The 21,210-nt window shown below is 54.1% G+C and overlaps 3 protein-coding genes across 3 annotated transcripts; all 3 read left to right on the plus strand.

Annotated features, from left to right (window-relative positions):
- Positions 1–1,023: 1,023 nt before the first annotated feature.
- Positions 1,024–1,659, plus strand: LINJ_34_1030 (putative amastin-like surface protein; the record flags this gene model as incomplete). The annotated part of the gene is made up of 1 exon (XM_003392735.1): positions 1,024–1,659. The coding sequence occupies one exon, from the start codon at positions 1,024–1,026 to the stop codon at positions 1,657–1,659; it is 636 nt and encodes a 211-aa protein (XP_003392783.1).
- Positions 1,660–5,361: 3,702 nt separating this feature from the next.
- LINJ_34_1040 (amastin-like protein) lies at positions 5,362–5,973 on the plus strand (the record flags this gene model as incomplete). Its single annotated transcript, XM_001468447.1, has 1 exon — positions 5,362–5,973. One exon carries the CDS (start codon positions 5,362–5,364, stop codon positions 5,971–5,973), a length of 612 nt encoding a protein of 203 aa, XP_001468484.1.
- Positions 5,974–12,486: 6,513 nt separating this feature from the next.
- On the plus strand, positions 12,487–13,068 carry LINJ_34_1050 (amastin-like protein; the record flags this gene model as incomplete). Its single annotated transcript, XM_001468446.1, has 1 exon — positions 12,487–13,068. One exon carries the CDS (start codon positions 12,487–12,489, stop codon positions 13,066–13,068), a length of 582 nt encoding a protein of 193 aa, XP_001468483.1.
- Positions 13,069–21,210: the final 8,142 nt, after the last annotated feature.

The following is a 21,210-nucleotide window of genomic DNA, read 5'->3' on the forward strand; positions in this document are numbered from 1 at the left end:
TGTGCGCGTGCCTTCCGTGCGTGTCTGCGGTGTCTATCCCCGCTGTGTGCAGTGGACGGGGCGAGCGGTGACGGCGTGGCGCAGGTGGTGTCGGCGGTGGTGTGCCGCGCGTGACGGCCGCTGTGTCCTCTCGCGCTGCCGTCATCGATGCGCCTTCTGCTCTCTGGACGTGTGGAGGAGGGATGTGCGGGCGGTGCGGAGTGGGCGGTGCTGCTGCCCTCCTGCACACACGTACACAGCGGCCCCTCGCCCCCCTCCTCTGCACACGCCGCTCGAAAGGCCTCACACAGGTGCACCCACGACAACGCGGAAGGGGGAGAGCGGCGCCGAGAAGCAGCGGACGGCAGGCCCTGCAGCTGCGGCTCTCTGCACACGCGCTCCCTCGCACGTCGACCTCGCTGTGCGCGGCGCGGTTGCTTGGCTGCCGCGGCCACACGGAGGGGGCGGTGCAAGACGGGATGAGCGTCGGAGGGTGGGGGCCAGGCTTGTCAAGGAGTGTGGCAGGCAGTGCCCTCCGTCCTCTCCGCTTGGATGCCTTCAGCGGTGCTTCCGTCGCGCCCTCGCTGCCGCTGCGGCGCTTCTCGCGTCCGCCGGCCGCCTCTCCGTACGTGCGTGCCTTGCGTGCATGCCGAGAAGTGGCCCATGTGCTCCCGCTGTGCGCGCCTCGCAGCGCCACGTGCCCATGTCCTCGCCACTCTCCCCCGCATTTCTCTCTCTGTCTCTCCCTCTCTCCTCCCCCGCTTTCACTCCTGCCCACACCCCACATCCCTCCCCCTCTAACGACACACACACACACACACACACACACACATGAGCGACACCGTGTGCGTGCACGTGCAACAACAACAGACATAGCCTTGCCAAGCCCTGACTCACTTCCGCTCTCGCCCTCTTCTCCCCTCTGCCCACCACCCGCCTCGCTCCTCGTCAGCTGTGCTGCGCAGTGTCGACCGCCTTATCGCTCTTTCTCCCGTTCACATCCGTGCTGCCCTTGTCTGCTTTCGGCGTTGCGGATCGGCGAAAATGCAATACATAGCGAGCACTGTTTTCTACGCCGTCATTCAGTTCATCGCGTTCCTGTTGGTGCTGGTGGGTACGCCGCTCGACGTGTTTCGCGGCAATGATCCGCCGTTTTTTGAGCGGCATTTCTGCATCACCTTATGGGGCGGGAAGATAAATTGTTCTGACACCTCGTATCTCTTCACGTCGGACGAGATATGGGATGACTGCCCGGGCCGCCGCGACCGCTTCCGCGCTGCTCAGGCGTTGGCTGTCATCTCCATCTTTCTGTACGGCGCGGCGTTCGTCTTGGGCGTCCTTCTGCTGTTCTGCTGCTCGATCTTCCGCTGGGTGTGCCTGGTTCTCAACATCGTTGGCATCTTCACGTTGGGCATTGTCTGGGCGTCCATGGTGGTGACCTACTACAAGGATGAAGGCGAATCGTGCCCGAATCTTAACAGTGATTTCATCTATGGCAGTGGCTTCTACCTCTTCTTGGTGGCCTGGTGCCTGGATATCATCAACATCGCCGTCTTGCTGCTCCCGTGCCAGGAGAGGGGTTCTGCCGCGAGTGAAAAGTCCGAGCTTGAGGAGGAGCATGAGCCGGAGGCGGTGCGGATGCAGGAGCCGACACAGCAGGAAGGGGAGGAAATGAAGTGAAGGCGGTGACGGGCAAGCTACTTCGGCTCCGCGGGCTTCTCCGTACAGACGCCATGGGGTGGGGGATCCGGCGGAGCTGATGTCTGCGCGAGAAGGGAGGGAAGACGCGGACTCTCGTCGCTGCTTCTCGCCGGCTCACCTCTCGCGCTGCCGTCTCTCGCGTGTGTGCGTCCTCCCACGCGCGTCTGCTTGGGGGGCTTTTCGGCTTCCTCGCGTGCAAGGTAACCTGCGCTGTGTGGTGGGCAACGCACGCCTGGCGCCGGCAGGCCCACCCACGCCCCGTTCCCCCCCCCTGAGCTCCTCGCCCTCGCTGCCGTGTCGGAGTCGCCCGTCTGACGCTCGCCCGGCGCTCCGTTGGCGATGTGAAGGAGCGAAGGACGACGCGGGACGGTGACACGTGCGCTGCAGGCCTGGAAACGGCGGCGTGGAGGGGGAGCGAAGGAGGGGCAGGTGACCGAGGTGGACACGGAGGACAAACGTGGCGGTGTGGAGAAACGGACGCCCTCGCACGGAGGACGGGAGGCGCCACGCCACGCCGCATCGATCACCCGCCCCCGCCCCCCTCCACACCCCTCGACACACACGCACGCGCATATGCTGCCGTTTTTTTCGTTTCTCTGTTCGTGCTATCGCTTGATTTGACATTCGCATGTTTCTTTCGATTTCTCTCGTTTTCGTCTCTCTCCCTATGCAGAGAAGAGCCGCATGGACGTGTGCGTGTGCGTGCCGCCCTGCCATTTTCCCGTTGTGTCTCCGTGCCGCTGCCCTGCACTTCGTCTTCCCCGCCCCCTCTCTGCGCGCGTGTGTGTGCGAGGGCGGCTGATCGAGGGGACGACGAGGTGGAGAGCAGCCGCGGCACCGCAGCGCTGGGGATACATGGGCAGTGTGCAGGAGCAGCGGAGGAGAGGCACGCACACGCACTCTGGCAAGGGAGCGATGGCGCGGAGGCCGCAGGGGAATACGCAGCGGAGCGAGTGGGTACGGAGGCGGAGCGGAGGCGAGGCAGTGTTGCTTCTCTGTTCGCCCCGCTTGCGTTGGACTCGAGTGTGTCTGCGTATGCGCCCCCTGCGGCCCTCGGGCCCCTCGCCTCTCTTGCGCGCTTCGCTTCGTTTGTTTCGTTGCTGTGGCTGTCTAACTACACTTTCGAGTCGGCCAGAGTCGCGTGTGGAGATTATTCACACCATATTACGGCATGCGGCGGCTTGAGGCGACCGAGGGAGGGGCATGGCGTGCAGGCGGAGCACAAGGTGTCAGAGGGCCCTGGCCTGCGGCTGGCCCACCTCCTCTCTGTGCTCATGCGGCACGCACCTACACCAGCCCCTGCGGCCAGCACGGCTGACGTCGCCGCTTCCGCCCTCGAGGAGGAAGCCTGGCCGTGGCCTGCCTGGACCGATGCATGCCGCCCACCCGGGTCTGCGTCTGGCGCCGCTAGCGCCGCAGGTGCCCGAGGAATGGACGAGCAAAGACAAGGCGGGCCGCTAGCGGCATGGCTCGATACCCCAGCAGACGACTTGTCTTCGCCGGCCCGGATGTAGCCGTGGTGCAACAGAGGGGCGTGTGAGCTGTGCGCGAATGCGTACATGTGCCGACTTGTCCGTCGCGGAGTAAGATTTTTATATTTGAATACGCTGTTTTTCCTGGCAAACACGCGTAGCAGAAACTAATAAGTGCAGCGGCATGGCGACGAGTATACATATACACTATACACATATGTCTATCTGTATCTAGAGCGCTGCACCGTCAATCCATCAAAACGCCACGCACTTTGTTTTCCCCGCCGACCACCGCCCCCTGTGCTCGCCCGAGCGGGCGGAGCGCGTGCGCGTGCGTCCCTCTCTCCTCGCGCTTCTCCGTTGCTTGCTTTTTGCTTTCTGTCATTATTGTCTCCGTTCCTCGACTGACTCACCCCAACAGTGTCACCGCCGCCGTTGCCGCCCCATCTTCTCCGAGAGGGGAGGAGCAGGGGGAGCGCCGAGCATGCTTTTTCTCTTATTATCCCGCTGATGTATTTCGTGTCGAGCGGAGATTTCGTTTTCGGGTGTTGTTGTGGGGGTGGCGGTGTGTGAGTGTGCTCGCTCGTTGCCTATGTTGAGTATTGATAATCGTGGAAAGGCTAGGCTTGTGCAGAGTTCAAGTGAAAGGTGAAGAGCAACAACAGCATAAAAAAAATCGTTGCAGGATGAAAATAAGTTTATTGCGAAACCATGAAAAGGGAGTGCAGTCATATAGTATGTAATGCGAGAAGTGTGTGTCTCGGGGGAGTCCCCTTTTTTTCCTCGGAACAAAAATAATAGTTTACACAGGTGGCGACAATAACTGCTGAAAAACAAGGAAGAAAGTTGTTTTCAAGTAGTAGGAGCCTGCGTCTGCGCGTCGTTCTCTGTGGTTCTCTCTTTTCGGCTTGAGCGTGCTTATAGTATATATATATATATATGAGGTAGTTGTTTAACGGTTTTGCTGTCCGCATTCATGTGGCTTTTCGCTGCCTCCTTTTTTTTCCTTGTTTGTGAGGATGTTGTTCGCCTACGCAGGACAGTGGCAGAAAGCGGAACAACGAAGAAAAAGCACTGATGAAGAGAAGAGCGACACGGGCGAGGGGAGACGCCGAGAAAAGACGAACACTTAACGAAGAGAGCAAATAGGCTGACCTATGATCCTTTCACCCCTCCCCCCTCTCCTCACTTCCTCAAAGAAAGAAGACTGAAAACAGACACCTGCCCAAGGGAATGGACCAAGCTAGAGACGATGCCGCTGCAGACGTGTGCGCCTGTAGCGAATGGAGAGAAAATGGTAGTGGAAGGTAGAAAGGGAAGAGGAGTGAAGCTATCTAGCAAAGAAAGACGGAGGCGATCGGGCGGATGGTGGACTTTTGCTTGTGCATGTGTGGTCGGGTGGGGAGAAAGCCGAGGAAATAGGCGAGGAGCAGGGGAGGGGGGGGGACGGAAAAGGAGCAGCCATCATGCTGCTCCATTTCCCTGCCTGTTTGCTTCTTCTGTCTTTCTGTTTCTTTCCCCCTTGCGCACTTTGCCCCCTACACCTCCTCACGTCTGCTTTCGCTCGCGCCGCAGTGTTCGAGACCTCTCCTTTCACCTAACCTTGGCTCCCGCGTACTCCTTCCCTTTTCTCTCTATGCGGTGTCGCATTTTCGTTCGAAGATGTGGAACACATGCTCACGCCTCTCTGCACGGCTTTGAAGCCCCTGCTTGTATCTCTCTTTTCGCATCTTCTTTCTCCTCTTTCTCCACACGTGCGTACGTTTCGTGATGGCGCTCTTTCACACGAATCTCTCTCTATCGTTACACCATGAACGTGCATGCACTCCCCCTCTCCCCCTTGCCATGTACTCATTCAATGCACCATCCTACACTTACGTATTGGGCGTCTCCCAGCTCTCTCCTTCGCTCTCCCTCCTTGGCATTTGCTCTCTAACGCCATATTCCTTATATATTTCTTTTTGTTTGTTCTCCCCCTCATTCACGATTTTACGTTTGTTCTCTTTTCTGTGCATGTGTGTCTTTGGTTTGTCTTACTTCTTATCACACACACACACACACACACACACACACACCGATCTAATCACCTGCGGCTGCCCCCCTCCCCTCCCTACGTCGATTGTGCCATTTCACATTTCTTCTAGGCAGAGCCGCTGACTCTTCCTCTGCGCCAATAAAAGTGCCACCCGCTTGCGTGTGTACTTGAAAAATGAGCCACTCTTTTTGCCGCGTCGGCATTGCCATCTACTGCATTCTACAGCTCATCGCCTTCATATTCATCCTTGCTGGAACCCTGATTGACCAATTCCGCGTACAGAACGTGGATGTACTCAGCAACAGCCCGTGCCTGACGATATGGGGCTTCAAGGACAAGTGCATCTCGCTCAAGTGGAGTGTCCTGACCAAGGACTTATGGAAGGGCTGCCCTCAGCGCCTGAAGCGCTTCAACGCGGCTGAGGCTCTGAGCATTGCTGCCGTCCTCATCAGTGCTCTGGCGTGCCTCATCGGATTTGTCATGCTGTGCTGCTGCCGCTGCTTGCGCTGGCTTTGCCTAATTCTGAACATTCTGGCCACCCTCTGTGGCTGTGCCGTCACCGCACTCATGATCGACGCCTTCTACAACAACCATGAGGAAGGCCTTCAGCATTACAACAACTCCTGCTACGCGCTCCGCCAGAACGGCTCCGTCATTCGTCCTTCGGCCATCGTAGATGGCAATCCAGTGGCCACTCATTACAATTACGGTGCCGGCTTTGCCATTTACATTGTTGGCTGGGGCCTCTGCTTCATCAACATCTTTTTTCTCATGCTGCCGTGCTAAAGGGACGTGCCTCTCAGCTTTTCCCCTCCGGTTACTCCCTCCCGTCGGCCAAATGAGGTATGATTGTGCCCTTGCGCCACGATGATTTCGCACACAGCTGCTGTCTTGTCCCGTGCGCGAGTGCGCCGCCTTCCAGGCACGCGAATAGGGCAAAAACAGAGGTTTCTAAGATCAAACAAAAAAGCGTCTGAGGAGGCCAGCGCGATAGAGGAGATAGCACAGAGACATCAGAGCGCGCCGGGCCTGTATGTGTGTACGTCTATGCTTGTGCGTTATCACTGAAAACTTGCACGCGCAAACACACTCATGTACGGCGCATTCGCATGGAATCAAGTATATACATATATATGCTCATCTTTCGCTGTTGCATTCTTGTTAACTCCTCGCCTGTTTTCCCGATTCCCTGATTTTGCGCGCTCGAATCCCAGTGATGGTGCTCGAGGCCTTTTCTTCCGTGAGAAACGTCTCTTCCTCACCTTCTTACTCGTTTTTTTTTTTGCGCTCGTAGCAGTGGTCTGGCCGTATTTTTTCTTCGCGCCTGCATTGTCCATTTCTTTGCGTATGCGGGGGCCGGCTCCTTTCATGTCTCATTTTTTTTTTTTATGTCCCTCGTCGTTGTGTATAGCAGGTAGACAGCAATGCTCGATTGATGGAGACGAGGCGGTGGAGAGAACATGTGTGCAAAGCATGTCGCAGGCGGCGCGCGCCAGTGGCGTTCGAGCATCGAGCGGGACGCGGGAGCGAGAAAACGGACCGCCGGCCATATAGGAAAACTGCGAAAAGTGGGACGAGGTCAATGAAGGATGAGGAGCGAGGCAAGCAAGGAAGGAAGAGGACAGGCCGCTGAGGATAATCTTGGACGCTGATGTAACAAGAGAGCAACGAAACCAAGCTGCTTCTGCAATGCAAAACTGCCTTCATCCTCTCTCTCTCGCCACACATGCGGGCACGATCAGATAGGAATCCTGCGCGTTTCTCTAGTTTACGGCCTCTTTGCCTTCTCATCTTTCACGCCGCTTTCCTTACAGTCCTTCAACTTTTACCCCCCCCCCCCTGGACGGCCCTCCTCCCGTTTCCAGCACGCGAGTCCGTCATGCATGTCTGCATCATGCCTCTCTCCTCACGCATGTGATCATCTCCATACAAGAACCTTCGAATGCGTCTGCCTCTCCCTTTCGCGTTTTTATTTTCTTCTTTTCTCTGTCTGTTGTGTCCCGCTGCCTTTCTTGATCTCAGGATGTGCTTTTAGAAAACTCGCACACGCACCTGTGCCACGTCACGTGGTAACGCCACGGCGCACGTCCTTCTGTTTTCCGCGTGCCCCTTTGCCACCGATATATATATATATATGTATGGCGGCGCTCTCTCTTCGTTTTCATTGTCTTGACATCCGCGCTGGCGACGACGCTCTTACGTGAGGCCACTCCCCCTCCCTCCCCACTCTTTTTTTTTTTGCGGTCGCCACAGCTCTTCGTTCTTTGTTTATATATATTTTCTCTCGGTACACATTTGCTTTTTGTTTCTGCCGACGTCTTTTTCTGGTTTTGGTTGTTTAGCTCGTTGATGGGCTCTCTCTTTGCGCGTGCTTGCATGTGTGTCTGTGCGCGGCCCATGCCATCTCGCCTCTTCTTTTCGTTCCGCAGCTCTCCTGCGTCGGCATCCTGTATTCTTCCCGAAGACAAGTCATCCTCTTCCTCTGGCTCTTCCCCCTTTTTTTCGCTGTTGCCTTTTTGGTGATGATCACGCTTCCACGGCTGCTGCCTGTTTCTGCACCAGCTTGTCGTCTATGCTCCCCACACGGCTATATTGCGTGCGTGTGCTCAAGTCGCCTGCCGTTTCCATCTCGTCTGTGTGACTTTGTACCGCGCAGCAACCCCCCGCCAACGGTGCCGTGAGCCTTCACGCTCTTCGCCTTGCCTCCGCCTGTTCCCTGTCTGTCACTCCGTCTTTTTACCGTTCTACAGCGTGTCGCGAGTCTTTTTGTTTCCATGTCTGTTGTTGATGATGTTATCGGACCTCATCATGTTGCCACACTCGCATGCACATTATCTGTCCACGCACGTGTGTGCACCTGCTACTTGCTGCTTGTGCGCGCGTGTGCGTCTGTGTGTGTACACCGCCAAAAAAACGAGCAACGGGGGGGGGGAAGCCGCTGTAGCGTGGGCAAAGGGGTGGAGGGGGAGGGGGCGATAAGTGGAAGGTGTGGCGGGTCGCTGCTTTGTGATAAAACGGAGACAAAGCCGAAAACACGTCCAGCGGGGCGCAGGCACCCACGCAGACAAAAGGAAAAGACACCTCAGATGATGGGGTCGCCTTTAGTGTGCAGCAGATCTCCACCAGCGAGGCTGTGCGCGTTTCGTTTCTTCTTTTTTTTTGGTTTTACATGTCTTTTCTGCCCTCTCGTCGATTTTCTTTCGTTTTATGGTATTTGCGTGTATTGCTTCTCTCTCGTTTCGTTGCGTGGACGCTCTCCGGTCTCCCACGTCCTTCTTTTTTTCCACACTGCCTTTGTTTTTAAATTTTTATCTTTGTTGCTCGCTTCTTCTCCAGCTTTCACAACTGACCGAAACCACACCACACCCCGATGATACCCGTGTATACCCAGTTCCACCTGTGGCCCCTCGACTTTTTGCGCACCTCACCGCCCTCCGTGACCATATCTGTATTCCCCTTCTTCTGCGTGTTGCTCGACAGACGATGTGCGTGAGCGGGACTCGACGCGTGTGCGCACCTCTCTCTCTGTCTGTCTTTAGGTGTGTGTGTGCAAGCGCATTTTTCTTTCTCTTCTTGGACTTCCCATTCACTACTGCGTTCCCTCCTCACTCGTAGATGATCACGGCGTAGACGTGTAAAAGCCTTCACACGCCGTTCCAGAGCTCAGGGAACATCAAGAGCAGTCAAAAGAAGCACATACATACACATGCAGCCGACACAAAATCAGCCGCATTGTTTTTTTTTATTTTCGTGCTGTCTGCCCTATCCATATGCCCTCCCCCCTCCTTCTTCCCTCCTCCTCCTCTGCACTTTATCCAGAAGACACACACACACACACAAAAGGATACACATCAAGCAAAGGAGAAAGACGAACCAACGCAGACGATGAGAAGAGCGAAGAGAGGATCAACGATAAAGTATGCGTAGTTTCGTGTGACTGTGTGACTGTAGTGGAGCTTGAAAGGATGAGAACCACAGTGTGTGTGTGCGCGCTTGTACAGAAGGAAGAAGGAAAAAGGAACAGCAGCCAAGAACAGAGGTACTACTGAATGGCCACACCGAAAATGTCAGATGCCTAGCGCCTTTTTTGTTCTTTCTGTTGTCTCTGTCTTCCTGATGTTCTCCCCTCGCGTCTTTCTCTTGTCTATGCCGCCGCCCCGCCTCGCCCCTTTTCTCTATTCTCTTCAGTCAGCAATATCCTCGCGCTTCTCTCACCTTTACCCTTTTACTTGTTTGTTTTTCGTCATTCTTCTGCATGCCTCTCCACGGCTGCGCTTGCCTCCCTGTTCCTTCCTTTCTTCGCGCTGTTTCGGTGTTTACTTCTATTGTGCATCGTGGGCGTGTTCTCCGTGTTGGCTCCGCTCCCTCGCTATCCTCCTCCCTTTTGGTCGTCGAACGAGGAATCCTTATATAAATCCTTGTCTGCCGCCTGCTGAGCGTGCGAAGACCTTTTCGGACCTCATTGCCGGGCCAAGAAGTACACGAAAAAAGAAACAAGAAGGGGTGAGGGAGGGGCAAAATTGCTGACAGGCGATCATCACCGCAGCAGCTGAGACGAGCGTGAATGTGGTTTTGCCTGTGAATTCGGAGATGATTCTTTTCGTGCCTGTCTCTATTTCTATTTTCTTTTCCATATTTCTTTCCTCGAATGGGCCGGTGATGCGCGCGCCCCCAGTGAGAGAACTAGCGGATGCCTTCCAGTTTTTGCGTGTTTTTGTTGCCTCCTTTCTCATTTCGTTCTTCGCGCGCGCGTAAGCGTGATTGTGAGTTTTTCTTTGCATCTGTGATACGCTCTTGCTTCATGGGTTACTCCCGTTTTTTTTTTCGTTCTCTTCTGTCGTTCTCTCTCGAGGTCTCTGACGCTTCATTGCACACCTGTCCACCGCCCTCTTCTCCCTCCCCTCTCTCCACATCGGCCGTGTTCGAGGTTGCGCCTTGTTTCTTATGCTTTTTTTTTGAAGCCGGTGCTCTTCCTTATATTCTGTGGGTTTCTTCCTGTTGTGTTCCCTCTGTTTTCCGGCTTGATCCATTCCCTTGTGACTCCTCCTTTGCTTCCCCCCTCTCTTTTGCTGTGTTGGCGGCTACTCGTGTCACGGCGAAACAAGTCAAGGGCATGCTTCACAAGTATCGATAACAGCAACAGCGGATAAGAAGGGAAAAGGGGCATTTCTCTGCGAAAAAGGCAACAACAAAGAAATAAAGTTGGAGTAGTCGACTATGCATGCCTGGTTATAAGCGCACCTATCTGCACCCCTCCCTGCGCCACTGCCTCTCTCCCCTTCCCTTCGAACACACGCACACCCACACCCACACCAGGCGCGGGCTCAAGGCGACCAAAATCCTCGACGCGCGATAGAGAGGGATAGAGAGGAGTGATGCGGCACGTCCACGAGCGCGAGCGAAAAGCGGCATCAGAGACTATGGGCGAAGAAAAAAAAGACTGGGGAAGACAACGATCAAAGCCTCTCTTCCCTTTTTTGGTCTATTTTTGGAAAGCAGCATGGGGGAGCGAAAAAAAGGGAAAACGAGCAACGATGCCCAATTTCTAAAAAAAATACTCGGCTCTTCTCTCTTCTAACGGCTCTTAAACGAAACGTGCGTTCACCCGCACGCGCACAGGGACAGGCAGACACAAAGGCGCACAAATGAATGAGGTGTACATCATGATGCATGGAAGTGTCGTTCGTTGTGACCGTACGTTGCGAAGGAAACTGTGCTGTCGCGTGCCGGCACTAACCGTGGTGTTTTGCAGGCTCGTGAGTTTTAGACGCATGTGCAAAGCATGTGTGAAGGGCATAGTATAATCGAATCCCACTCCCTAAACCTCCACCAAATACCAAAACAAAATGGTAGGCACGAGGGACAGAGAGCTGCCAGTATCGGAGTTTTGCAACTCTAGTGGCTTGTGCCCCTCTCTTCTTCCTTCGCGCCTCTCCTTTGTTCCGCACCCGCGAATCCAAACACTGAGGAGCGAGTGGCCAGCTCATGCATCCATGTTGCTCAGCTTCCGCCACCTCAAGCTGGCTACTTATCTAGCCTCTCATGCCGATACACAGCCAAGCACTCGCTTCACTCTTTTATTTACTGTGCCCTCTCTCCGCTCCGCTCCTCCGATGACCTAAATTTCCCTGGTTGTCAAAACTCAACCATAAAATGTAAAACTTCTACCTGTATACACGTCTTTTTATTTTCACATCGTTTTCGTTTCTGCCCCGAACGCGTTTCGGCGTCGTGGGAACATGCACACACACACACACATGCATACACGCCTATACACACACACACACACACAAAGCACTCTTGAACAGATTTCTCGGTGTTCCACTTTCTATTCGCCACGTCGAACACGACTGCCAAACATACCGTGTGCCTCAGCTTCGCTCTCTCTTTGACTTTTTCTTATTGCCTTCCTCCTTTTTTTTTGCCTCGTCTTTTCCTTGTTTCGCCGCTTCGTTTCGCACACATCCCCCTTTTTTTGTGTGTGTGCAGCTCTCACAAGTCCCTCTCTCCTCCCACTCCTCCGAGCCTTCCTCATCTCCCCTCTCGTTGCCTCCTGTTATCTTTTTTTTTCGTTTTTTTTTGTTTCTTTCTCATCACGGTCTAAAATAGAAATTGAAGGTGCTATTAAGCACATTGTATCCACATCCTTGACTTGTGTCTGTGTGTGCGTGAGTGTTTTTCTCTTTCCTTCTTTGTCGTCGTTCTCTTTCTCTCTCCGAATGTTTTTGTTCTCTTTCTGCATTCTTTCTCATCTTCGCTGTTGGTAGCTGACGCGCCGACTCACACCGTGCCTACACTCCTACGGTTATACGCTCACAGACACAGGCATTGCCCACTTGCTCCATTCTCCTCCAAACTCTGCCCCTCACTGCAACAAAAAAAAGAAAAAACAGAAAGGCTAAAAAAATACACGCACACACACACGCGATCAGGAGCGCATTCCTCCTCTTTTTTTTATTAGGGATCTGGACATTGTGGTGGCCCCTCTTTTTTTCTCGTATAGTTTCCGTTTTCGCGCATCTTTTGCTCTCTCTTTCCGTCCACGTTCTTCTTCGTCCCTTTTACCCCGGCCTCTCCTGCCCCCCCCTCACGCACACACTCGCTTACACCGCCTTCCGCTCTCTCTTAGTTTCGTCTTTCTGTTCTTCCGTCTGCATTCTCTGTGAGCAGCTACTCATCCCCGCATATACAACGGCGGAAACGAAGCAGCACGGGCACATCAGCGTACAACTACACGCACTTTACACCCCCAAACAGAGGACGATCCCTCCTCCCCTTCCTGCTCCAACAACAACAAAAATGGGCTGCATTTCCGGGATAATATTCGGCATCCTCCAGTTTGTGGCGCTACTCTTCATCGCTGTTGGCACCCCGCTGGCGATGTACATGCCACTGAACGACAATGCTCTCCACATCCACAACGGCTACTGCATTTCGCTGTGGGGGATTCGCGATAGATGCTTGATATTGCTGTACTCGGTTAGTCCTAACGATGTCTGGGCTGAGTGCAACGGCCGCGTGGGTCGCTTCAAAACGGCGCAGGTGTGCGCCATTGCGGGTGCCGTCATCCTCGCTGCTTCGATGCTGGGAAGCTTTCTGGATGCGTGCTGCTGCTACTGCATCAAGTACGTGTGTGTTTTGCTGAACTTACTGGCCGCGGCTCTGCTTGCAGTCAGCTGGGGCTGCATGCTGGATTGCTATGTGCATAATCAAGGTAGCCATATTGTCGGTAACGTGGACGTGTGCACGCAAATGCGCAACTTCACCGGCGTTGATAACGCACACCCCGAGGGAATGCAGCTAGGCGCTGGTTTTGCTCTTCTCATTGCCGCCTTCGTTATCAGCTTCGTGAACATCTTTGTCATGTTTATTCCGTGCTGAAGTCGGGCTTGCAAGGACCCACCCCCTCTGCAGAAGCACAGAAGCGCAGGATACTGCACGTTGCCCCCACCCCCTCCCGAAGAAACAAAAATAAAAACGAAAAGAAAAAAAAATAGTGAGTGATGGGTCGGCTGAGACACCAGAGAGAAGCGTTCGCCATGCGATGAAAGAGGGAGCGGTGAACACAAGCGCCAAGTGGAAAAGCAGGCGCACTGCACGCACAAGTGCTTTTCAAGCCGCGAAAAACAAAAAGAAACAGCAAAGCCCACGCATAAACCGCGGGGGCGGGGGGTGGGGGGGGGTGGGGCTGCGGCACTAGCTAAACGCGCACTCGATGACGGCGACAAAGACTGCACTGAAATCTTGTCGCGCGCACCCCAAGAGGATTTTGCGGCTCCCCTCCTTTTTTTCTTTCAGCGCCTTGCGCTTGCCGGTGACTGTTTTGCGGCCATTCATTCTGGTGTCTGTGCTTCGGTGCCTCAATGGGCGCGCTTTTCGAAAGAGCCAGCAGCATGTTGGCCCAGCAATGGAACGCTTATGAACCCACTGCAGTGGGACGATCTCGCGGACCGGCAAGACAGACAAGGACGACGGAGCAATGGGAAAGGGAAGGGTAAGAAGCGCAGAGTAAAAGAGATCTAAATGGAAGCATCTTTTTCTTTAATTTCGAGTTGCGCGCGAGCTTCAGAATCCTGGCGACCGGGGGAAGGGGAGGCACACCTCTCAGTGTGTGGTGGTGTCACAAGACTCAGCACCCCTCCCCCACTCTCTGTGTGCTTAGGGAAGCCAAGCAGCCCCTCACCCCCCCCTGCGCCTGCTAATGCGGGGCCACCTCTGGTGGTGGCAGGGTCCAGAACCCACGACGTGGGGAGGTCAGAGCGATTCGCCGCTACTGATGTCGGGGGACCAGGCCTGGATGGCGTTGCGCCGAAGCGACCTGCGACGGTGAACACGCCTGCGCCAATCCATATGATGGGCGGAGTGCCAGCGTGACTCGAGCATACTCCACCCCGACCCTCGCACTGCCGACTGGTGGTGGTGGTGGGTGGGGGGCCTGAGCCACCCGGAGAGAGACTGGCCAAGTGACGACTGGCACAGTAGGAGCGGCTGTGAGGCGACCTGCAGCACGGGGGGTCGGTAGAGCTTGAGGCCGAGGCGGTGCTCCGATGACTGAGTCGGCGCATTGCTGCAGCGCGTGTGTCTACGGCTGCCTTGCACCACGCGAGGTGGGGGCCTGTGGGGCCGGCCAGAGGGGTGGAGTGGTGCTTGGCTCCTGCTGTGTGGCCCAGAAGGGACACGCGTTGGGTGGAGGCGGAGGGGAGTCTTTTGCGCTGAAAATATGTTGGTGTCCGCCTTGAGTGTGTTGTGCGCTTCTTTCGTCACGGCACAGTTGCCACGAATATGTTTTTCGTGGTCTTGCAGTGTCTGCGTCTTCTTTGTTTCTCCGACCCGTATCCAGCTGCTGTGCGTACCTCGGTCTCACTTTCACATCCGCCTCCGCGCTTTTTTTTCTTTCTTCGTCGAGTGTTTTGCCATGCCGCTTGTTGTGGGTATTCTATATGCGTGTTTCTCTTGTACGAGTCTTCACGAATCTCCTTGCTGTTGCCCAACGCAGAGGGGCAAACCACACACACACACATATATATATGTGCATACATCGATATCTTATGTCTATGTATACGCAGAAAAACATATGAAACGATTCGAAACGGACGTCGATTTTTTTTTTTCGCGTGCTAGCCTGTTCTTTTTTTTTTTTCGGCCCTTGTCTACTCGGCGTGCTTTCTCACTATATGCGATGACGCGTCAGACCTTCCACTAGCGGCTTCCGTTTGCCTGTCTTCTTTTTCCCCCTTTTTTCGTTGGCGTTTTCTATGTAAACGTGTCCGTTTGTCTCGTGACGCACAGCAGCCGCAACTACAGGAAAGAAACACGCAAGCAAAGACACATGTGGAAGCGTTGGTCTTCGGCTAAGATCAGCTCTTTTTCCTTGTGCCTCCCCCTCCCTATCTTTTTTTTGCTTGTCTTCGCCTTTCTCTCTCTCGACCTGCACGGCTATGCGTGTCTCTGTCCCTTATGTTCGTCGAAAGGGTTCCTAGAAGAGGAGAGAGGGAGAGACACAGAGCGTCTCTTAATGCTGGTGATATTTCTCTGGGCATGTGCACATGCGCAACGTATGCCCATGCGCTCGTTCTGTTGTTTTTATGCACTCCTCATCGAAAAGAGACGAGCCTTCGCCCCTTTCCCGCCCCCTAAAATCATGCAGATGCAAAGATGTGCTAGGACAACACAGAGAGATAGTGCAGCGTGCCCCCCACCCCACCCGGATGCTCATCTGTGATGCTAGGACAGCATGCCGTTTTTTTTTATATTTTCGTTGCTTCTTGTACGCAAGCGACAGAGTAGGCACGAAGGAGAAGGCGCCTGCGGGTGTCTGTCTTTGTGCCCTCTCTTTTTTTTTGGGGGGGGCTTCAATCACTGAAAACAAAAAAATTCGCGTCTGTGTGTGTCTCCCTTTCCCCTTCGCTTTTGGCTTGTGTTCGGTCTCTTGTTTCAGGCTCTTCCTTCTTCCTTTGTGCGTCCCTGTTGCCGGCGATTCTCCTCAGTGCTGCTTCTCTCGTGTTTCTCGACGCCCGCTTGTTTCGTGTCTCTTTTTGTTTGTTAACTTAAACTTCGTTTTTGGTGTGCCTTTCTTGTATTCCACTCCGCCCCCTTTTTCCCTCAACCCCTGTGCTTTTTTTTTCTTTTCCAACTCGGGCTGGTGTGATTACCTCGCATCACCCTCCCTCTTTTTAGCTCGTTTTCGTGCTGTTTTCCTCCGCTTTCCCTACACATGCGGGCAAGCCATCCATACACGCCCACCCTCTATGGCATCGACGGAAGATGAAGACAGCAAGCCCCCCACCCTCCACTCCCCGGACAACACTATCGTCCCGAAGCAAACCCCACAATCCAAAAAAAAAAATGCGAATGCTGTGCTCACAGGTTGCCAAGCATATAGACCGTGATATATATCATCCGAACGAGGCATGCGGAGGTCAGCAGAGTAGAAGTGATGGGCGAAAAAGGCGCACAGAGGCACACTGATCAGCCGCAAAGTGCATGCGTGCGAAGCGTGCGACATATCCTGCGTCCGACGCGGTGGGCTGATGAGGTGCAGCTACCCGAAGCATGGCGAGAGCTCCCCTGAATGGCACCATCGAGTCGGCCAGAGTCGCGTGCGCGGAGCATTCACACCATATTACGGCATGCGGCGGCTTGAAGCGACCGAGGGAGGGGCATGGCGTGCAGGCGGAGGACAGGGTCTGAGAGGGCCCTGGGCTGCGGCTGGCCCATCTCCTCTCGGTGCTCATGTGGTCCGCGCCTGCACCAGCCCCTGCGGCCTGCACGGCTGACGTCGCCGCCTCCGCCCTCGAGCAGGGCCCTGCACCGGGGTTCGTGTGACGTCGGTCGCGCTGCACGCGTGCGAGGGCGATACACGGAAGGACAAGGCGGGCTCGCTAGACGCATGGACCGACTCGACGGCGGCCGACTCGGCGTGGACGGCCCGGATGTAGCCGTGGTGCGGCAGGGGTGGGTGGGCCGCGGCTGCGTGCGTACACGTGTCGACCCGGCCGTGGTGGAGTGAGACGTTGACTAAAGAAAAAGTAGACCGCTTCAATCCTTTGCCTCTGCTGGGCTCTCTTGCTCACTGCATGACGCCTTCGCGCATTTTCTTTGGCAGACTTGCATGCGTGCGCTCGCCACAACGTGGGGAGGGCGCATAGTTTTCAATACGCTAATGTGCGCATCTTGTCTCGTTCGGCGACCGTCTCGCTCGACCCGCCCCCCTGTCGTACAAAATCATAGGCAGAAGAAGAAGCGTAGGCAGACAGCTCAGCATGTGAGCGCGGGCGTGGGCTTGCTGGTATGTGGGGAGGAGGGATCGAAAAGAACGGAGTTGCGACCAGGACGGCAAAGACAGGACAGTGGTTTGAAGAAAAGGGATAGAAATTCTCCGGCCTCGTTGCATTGCTGGTTTTTTCTTTATTTTTCCTTTTGTTTGCATGTGCGCGTGTGCGGATGTGTGGTGAGTGGATGTGGTTTCGTGCTCCCCTCACCTGCGATAATCAAGCGGGCTTCTCTTTTTCAGTGCCTTGTAATGTATATGTTTCCGTTTTTTCTTTGTGCCTTATTCGGAGAATAAGGGTCTCGTTTCTCTCCTTCGCTTGGCCACCTTTCAATGGGGGCTGTCGAGTCTTCGCTTTACTGGATTATTTCCTCCCAGTGTGTGTCTGCAGCGAGTGCTGGATTACGGGAAAGGAAGGGGGTGAAAAACGAACGAAGATATCGACGGACCATCTCCCCACCCCGCTCCCAGTAAAAGCCCTTCGACTTTTTGTTTTTCTGTTCTCTCTGTACTCTAGTTGACATTGTCGAGAGCAGCAGCTGCAACACTTTAGATCGGGTGTTGTTTCTTCTCATTTCTTTACCCACATGACCCTTTCACCGGCATTGTATCAGCATATCTCAGTGCATATACATGCGTGCAACCCACAGAGACACGCCGCCGCAAAAAAAAAAGGACAGACAGACTCGCCGACGCGCAGCAGTGGTTGAGAGGGCTGCACGACTTGTCTTAGACAGATGACGAAGGAAGAGAAGGAAACGGAGGCGGTAGAGGAGTGACAGAGACACGAGGAAGAGAGTGATAGCTATAAAACCCCCTCCCCCTCCTCCATGCACCCACGCACTACCGTCTCCTAATCCTCGTCTACTTCAGACCTCCTCCTCTCTTCCTCATCTACCTTTTCTTTTTTTCTTCTGTGACGGACACCTATGCCCACATGACGTGCTCAACACAGTCAGCAAAGAAGGGCGGGTTGGGTGGGTGGGCGGGAGGGAGGAATAGCACACGCTTGAACGGACACTTTCACACAAAGGAAGGATGGATATTGGGTACGCACATACACACACACAGTTGCATATATACATGCATGCACACACTCATATGCTTTTATGGAGTATACATGCGCGTATGCATGCGTGCGTGTGTGTGTGTGTGTGCCTCCTCTGGTCCCTCCCCTCCCGCCCCTGCCTTTTTTCTTGTCTCCTTTTTTGGCATGCCTTCGCTTGGCCATTATGTAGACTGTCTTCTTCCTTTTATTCGCCTTTGCTCGCGTTCTCTTCCCCCTCTCGTGTGCGTGTGCTTACTATCACTCTTCTGCCGAGTGTAGATGGTCGACGACTGCGGCGACCGCGAGGCGAACAACATACGGGCGAACCCGTAAGAAAGAACGAAATGAAGAAACAAGGGTGGCGGGGGGCACTAAAACTTCCTCTTTCCCTTCATAAGTGTTGCAGGATAACGTCGAACACAAAAAGAAAAGAGGTGATGATAAGTCCAGACACACGCAAACACATGGATCGCAGTCCTGACACGCTCGCCATGTTGCCCTGCACCCTCTCTACCCCCCCCCCCCCCAATTCCTTTGAAAAGCGAAGAAGCTGAGGTCTGGTTGGCAACGACGTGTTGCTCATCGACTCCCTTTGGCTTCTCCTTCCTTGCCTATGGGCACTTTATCGTCCCGTCCTAGTCTACAGCCTTTTGTTGTCCACTGTTACCCCAACCCGCTCTTCTTCATCTCTCTCCCTCTCCACACACACCTGCTTTCTTCTTTCCTACCAACCATTGCCTCCGCGCTGCATGTCTATACGCACCGCCGCTCCCCCACCTCTCGGCCCCTTTTTGCTCGCTCGTCTTCTCGCGCCAGCTGCGCACAAGTTCCCTTAGCATCAACTGAAGCAGCCGAGAAACCGCCCCCCCTCCCCTTCCCTTTCTGTCTGTCTGTCTCACACACCCACACACGAACATTACATCTTCACAAAGCCATTGGATCTAGCGACGATCGCGTTCCCCTTACCCCTTCTCGTCTTGTTGGTGCGTACTAGTGCTGCCATGTTTGCTGGCGCGTAGGTGATCATCTCGTTATCTTGTGCTGTTGCTGCTGCTTCTTGTCTGCGTTTTTTTTTTTTTGGCTTTTCATGCTCCCAGCTGCGTGCACATTCATGTGCCTTTTGTGCTGCACAGTTGTTCGACCGTCAACCATCTTTGACTGTTTCCCTCTCTCTTTTTTTTTGCGCCTTCTTTCACTGGATCTTCGCCTTGGCAATCGCTACAGCGAAAGACCACCACCACAACAAAAAGCGTGCCACCTCTTCCGCAACACGTGGCGCTGCTCTTCTCCATCTCCTCTTTGGATCTCCAGCCTGACGCAGTCGCTTCAAAGGCGTGGGCACAGCCAAAAGCTTTCTTCATCGTGCCCCTCCGTCTCTCTCTCTTGTGCGCTTCCCTTGCCTTCTCCCTGCCGCACCCTTCCGTTTTCCAGCATTTTTCTGCATTCCATATTCTTTTCTTCCCCTCCTCCGTCATCTTACACCAACCACATATTTTTTGTTGTATTTCTTTTTGTCCCTCCCTCTCTCTCTGTGTGAGTGTGTGACAGGTTTACGGCTTTCTGAAGGTGTCTTGTTTGCACTGTAACAAAAAAAAATCATACAGATCGTAGCCCAAGCCCTCCTCCTCCTCCTCCCCCCCCGCGACGCACGTGTAGGACGCATCAGAACAACAAGACGCAAAGCCGCCACAGTTTGAGTTCAGAGGTACGCTATCAAGAGTCAGGGGAAACAGACAAGCGCTTCGAAAAGTATCGGGACGAGGGAGAAACGAAGAGGGTTGTGCGCATCCTTTTTCTTTGCGTTGGCAAGGCGCTTCTCAGCTTGTTTTGCCTTTCTGCAAGCATTGCAATTCCGCATCTCTTCTCCCTTTCTGTCCACCCACACACCCAGCTACACAGACATAAACACGCTTGACCGACTCAACAGGTCATAGTGTTGCTCTAGTTTCCGCATCTCTTCCCCACCCAGCGAGTGGAGTCTCTTTCTTCTTTCTCTGGCTTTCCCTTTTTATTTTCTGTAACAGCCTAACCCCCCCCTGCATTTCCACCTCGGTGCATCTGTCTGTGGATTCATTGCGTCTGCTTTGTGTGCCATACACGCTCCCTCCACCCCTCCCTCAGCTTCCGTTTTCTCCATTCCTTCCTAAGTTACGCTCCCTCTCTATTCATAGAAGCCGTCGGTATCGTCGCGTTTTATTTTTTGTTTGTCGTTGTTTCGTAACGACTGGTAGACGAGAAGCCTTTACCCTACACCCCCTCCACACACACGCGCGCGCGCTGTATTTGTGTATGTATATATATTTTTTCGTTTTGGCTGCCCTTCCTTGTAGCCTTTTCTCCTTCTTTCTGCCATACCTCGCCTCTCCCCTTGTTTTCCTTTTTCCTTTTTTGTTTTCTACGCCTTTTTTGCTCGTGTCTTTGCTCGCTCGCTCGTTCTCTCTTGCTGGTGTAACATAGCAAGGTTCCCGCCTGTTGAGCTTCGCCTTGATTCGTCACTTCTGTGTACTTGTATTGCGTGTGCATCAAGGCTTTTCTACCTTTTTTTTTTCCCTGCCGCTTTTGCTTTTCTTCTCCTACGTGCACTACCAGCCGTCCTTCTCAGCTGTGTTGGTGGGGTCGATTCCATTTTTTCTTTGTATGCCGAAGAGGACCGTGTGCACGCTCCTTCTTTGTATCCTGTTTTGTCGTCCGACCCCTTCTCTCTCGCCCTTTCCTAATCTCCATACCGCGCCCTCCTCTCTTCCATCTCTCGCGCGTCACCATCACACTCCTCTGCGGCTTTAACGTGGCGCATTCGTCTTGCGCGCAGCTGTGCACATATACATGTGTGTGCTTATGTGTAGTAGTTGTCCTTAGTCGAGTTGTATTGTTTTTCTTCCATCTCCCCCATCTCTCTCTCCCGCTTTTTCTTTGCCCTCTTTCGCCTTTTTTGTTGCTTTCTTTGTTGTGGCGCGCTGCACCGGCGACTCTCTTCGCTGATCACTGCGACTGCTCTTGTTGTTGTTGACCCCCACCCCCTCCCCCTTCAGCCCTTTGTTCTTTCTCGATAAAAGTACGTACATTCTATCTAATATTATATATCCTACATGGCATATCTATATGTGATGCATAGCATATACTGCATGTAGCATACATTTGTCTTTACCTTTTTTTTTGCCTTTCATCGATTGCATGAGTTGCCGAAGGCTGATTTCGCACAGGCACA

This window comes from Leishmania infantum, chromosome 34, assembly GCF_000002875.2.
Source record: "Leishmania infantum JPCM5 genome chromosome 34".
In the NCBI taxonomy this organism is placed as follows: Eukaryota; Euglenozoa; class Kinetoplastea; order Trypanosomatida; family Trypanosomatidae; genus Leishmania; species Leishmania infantum.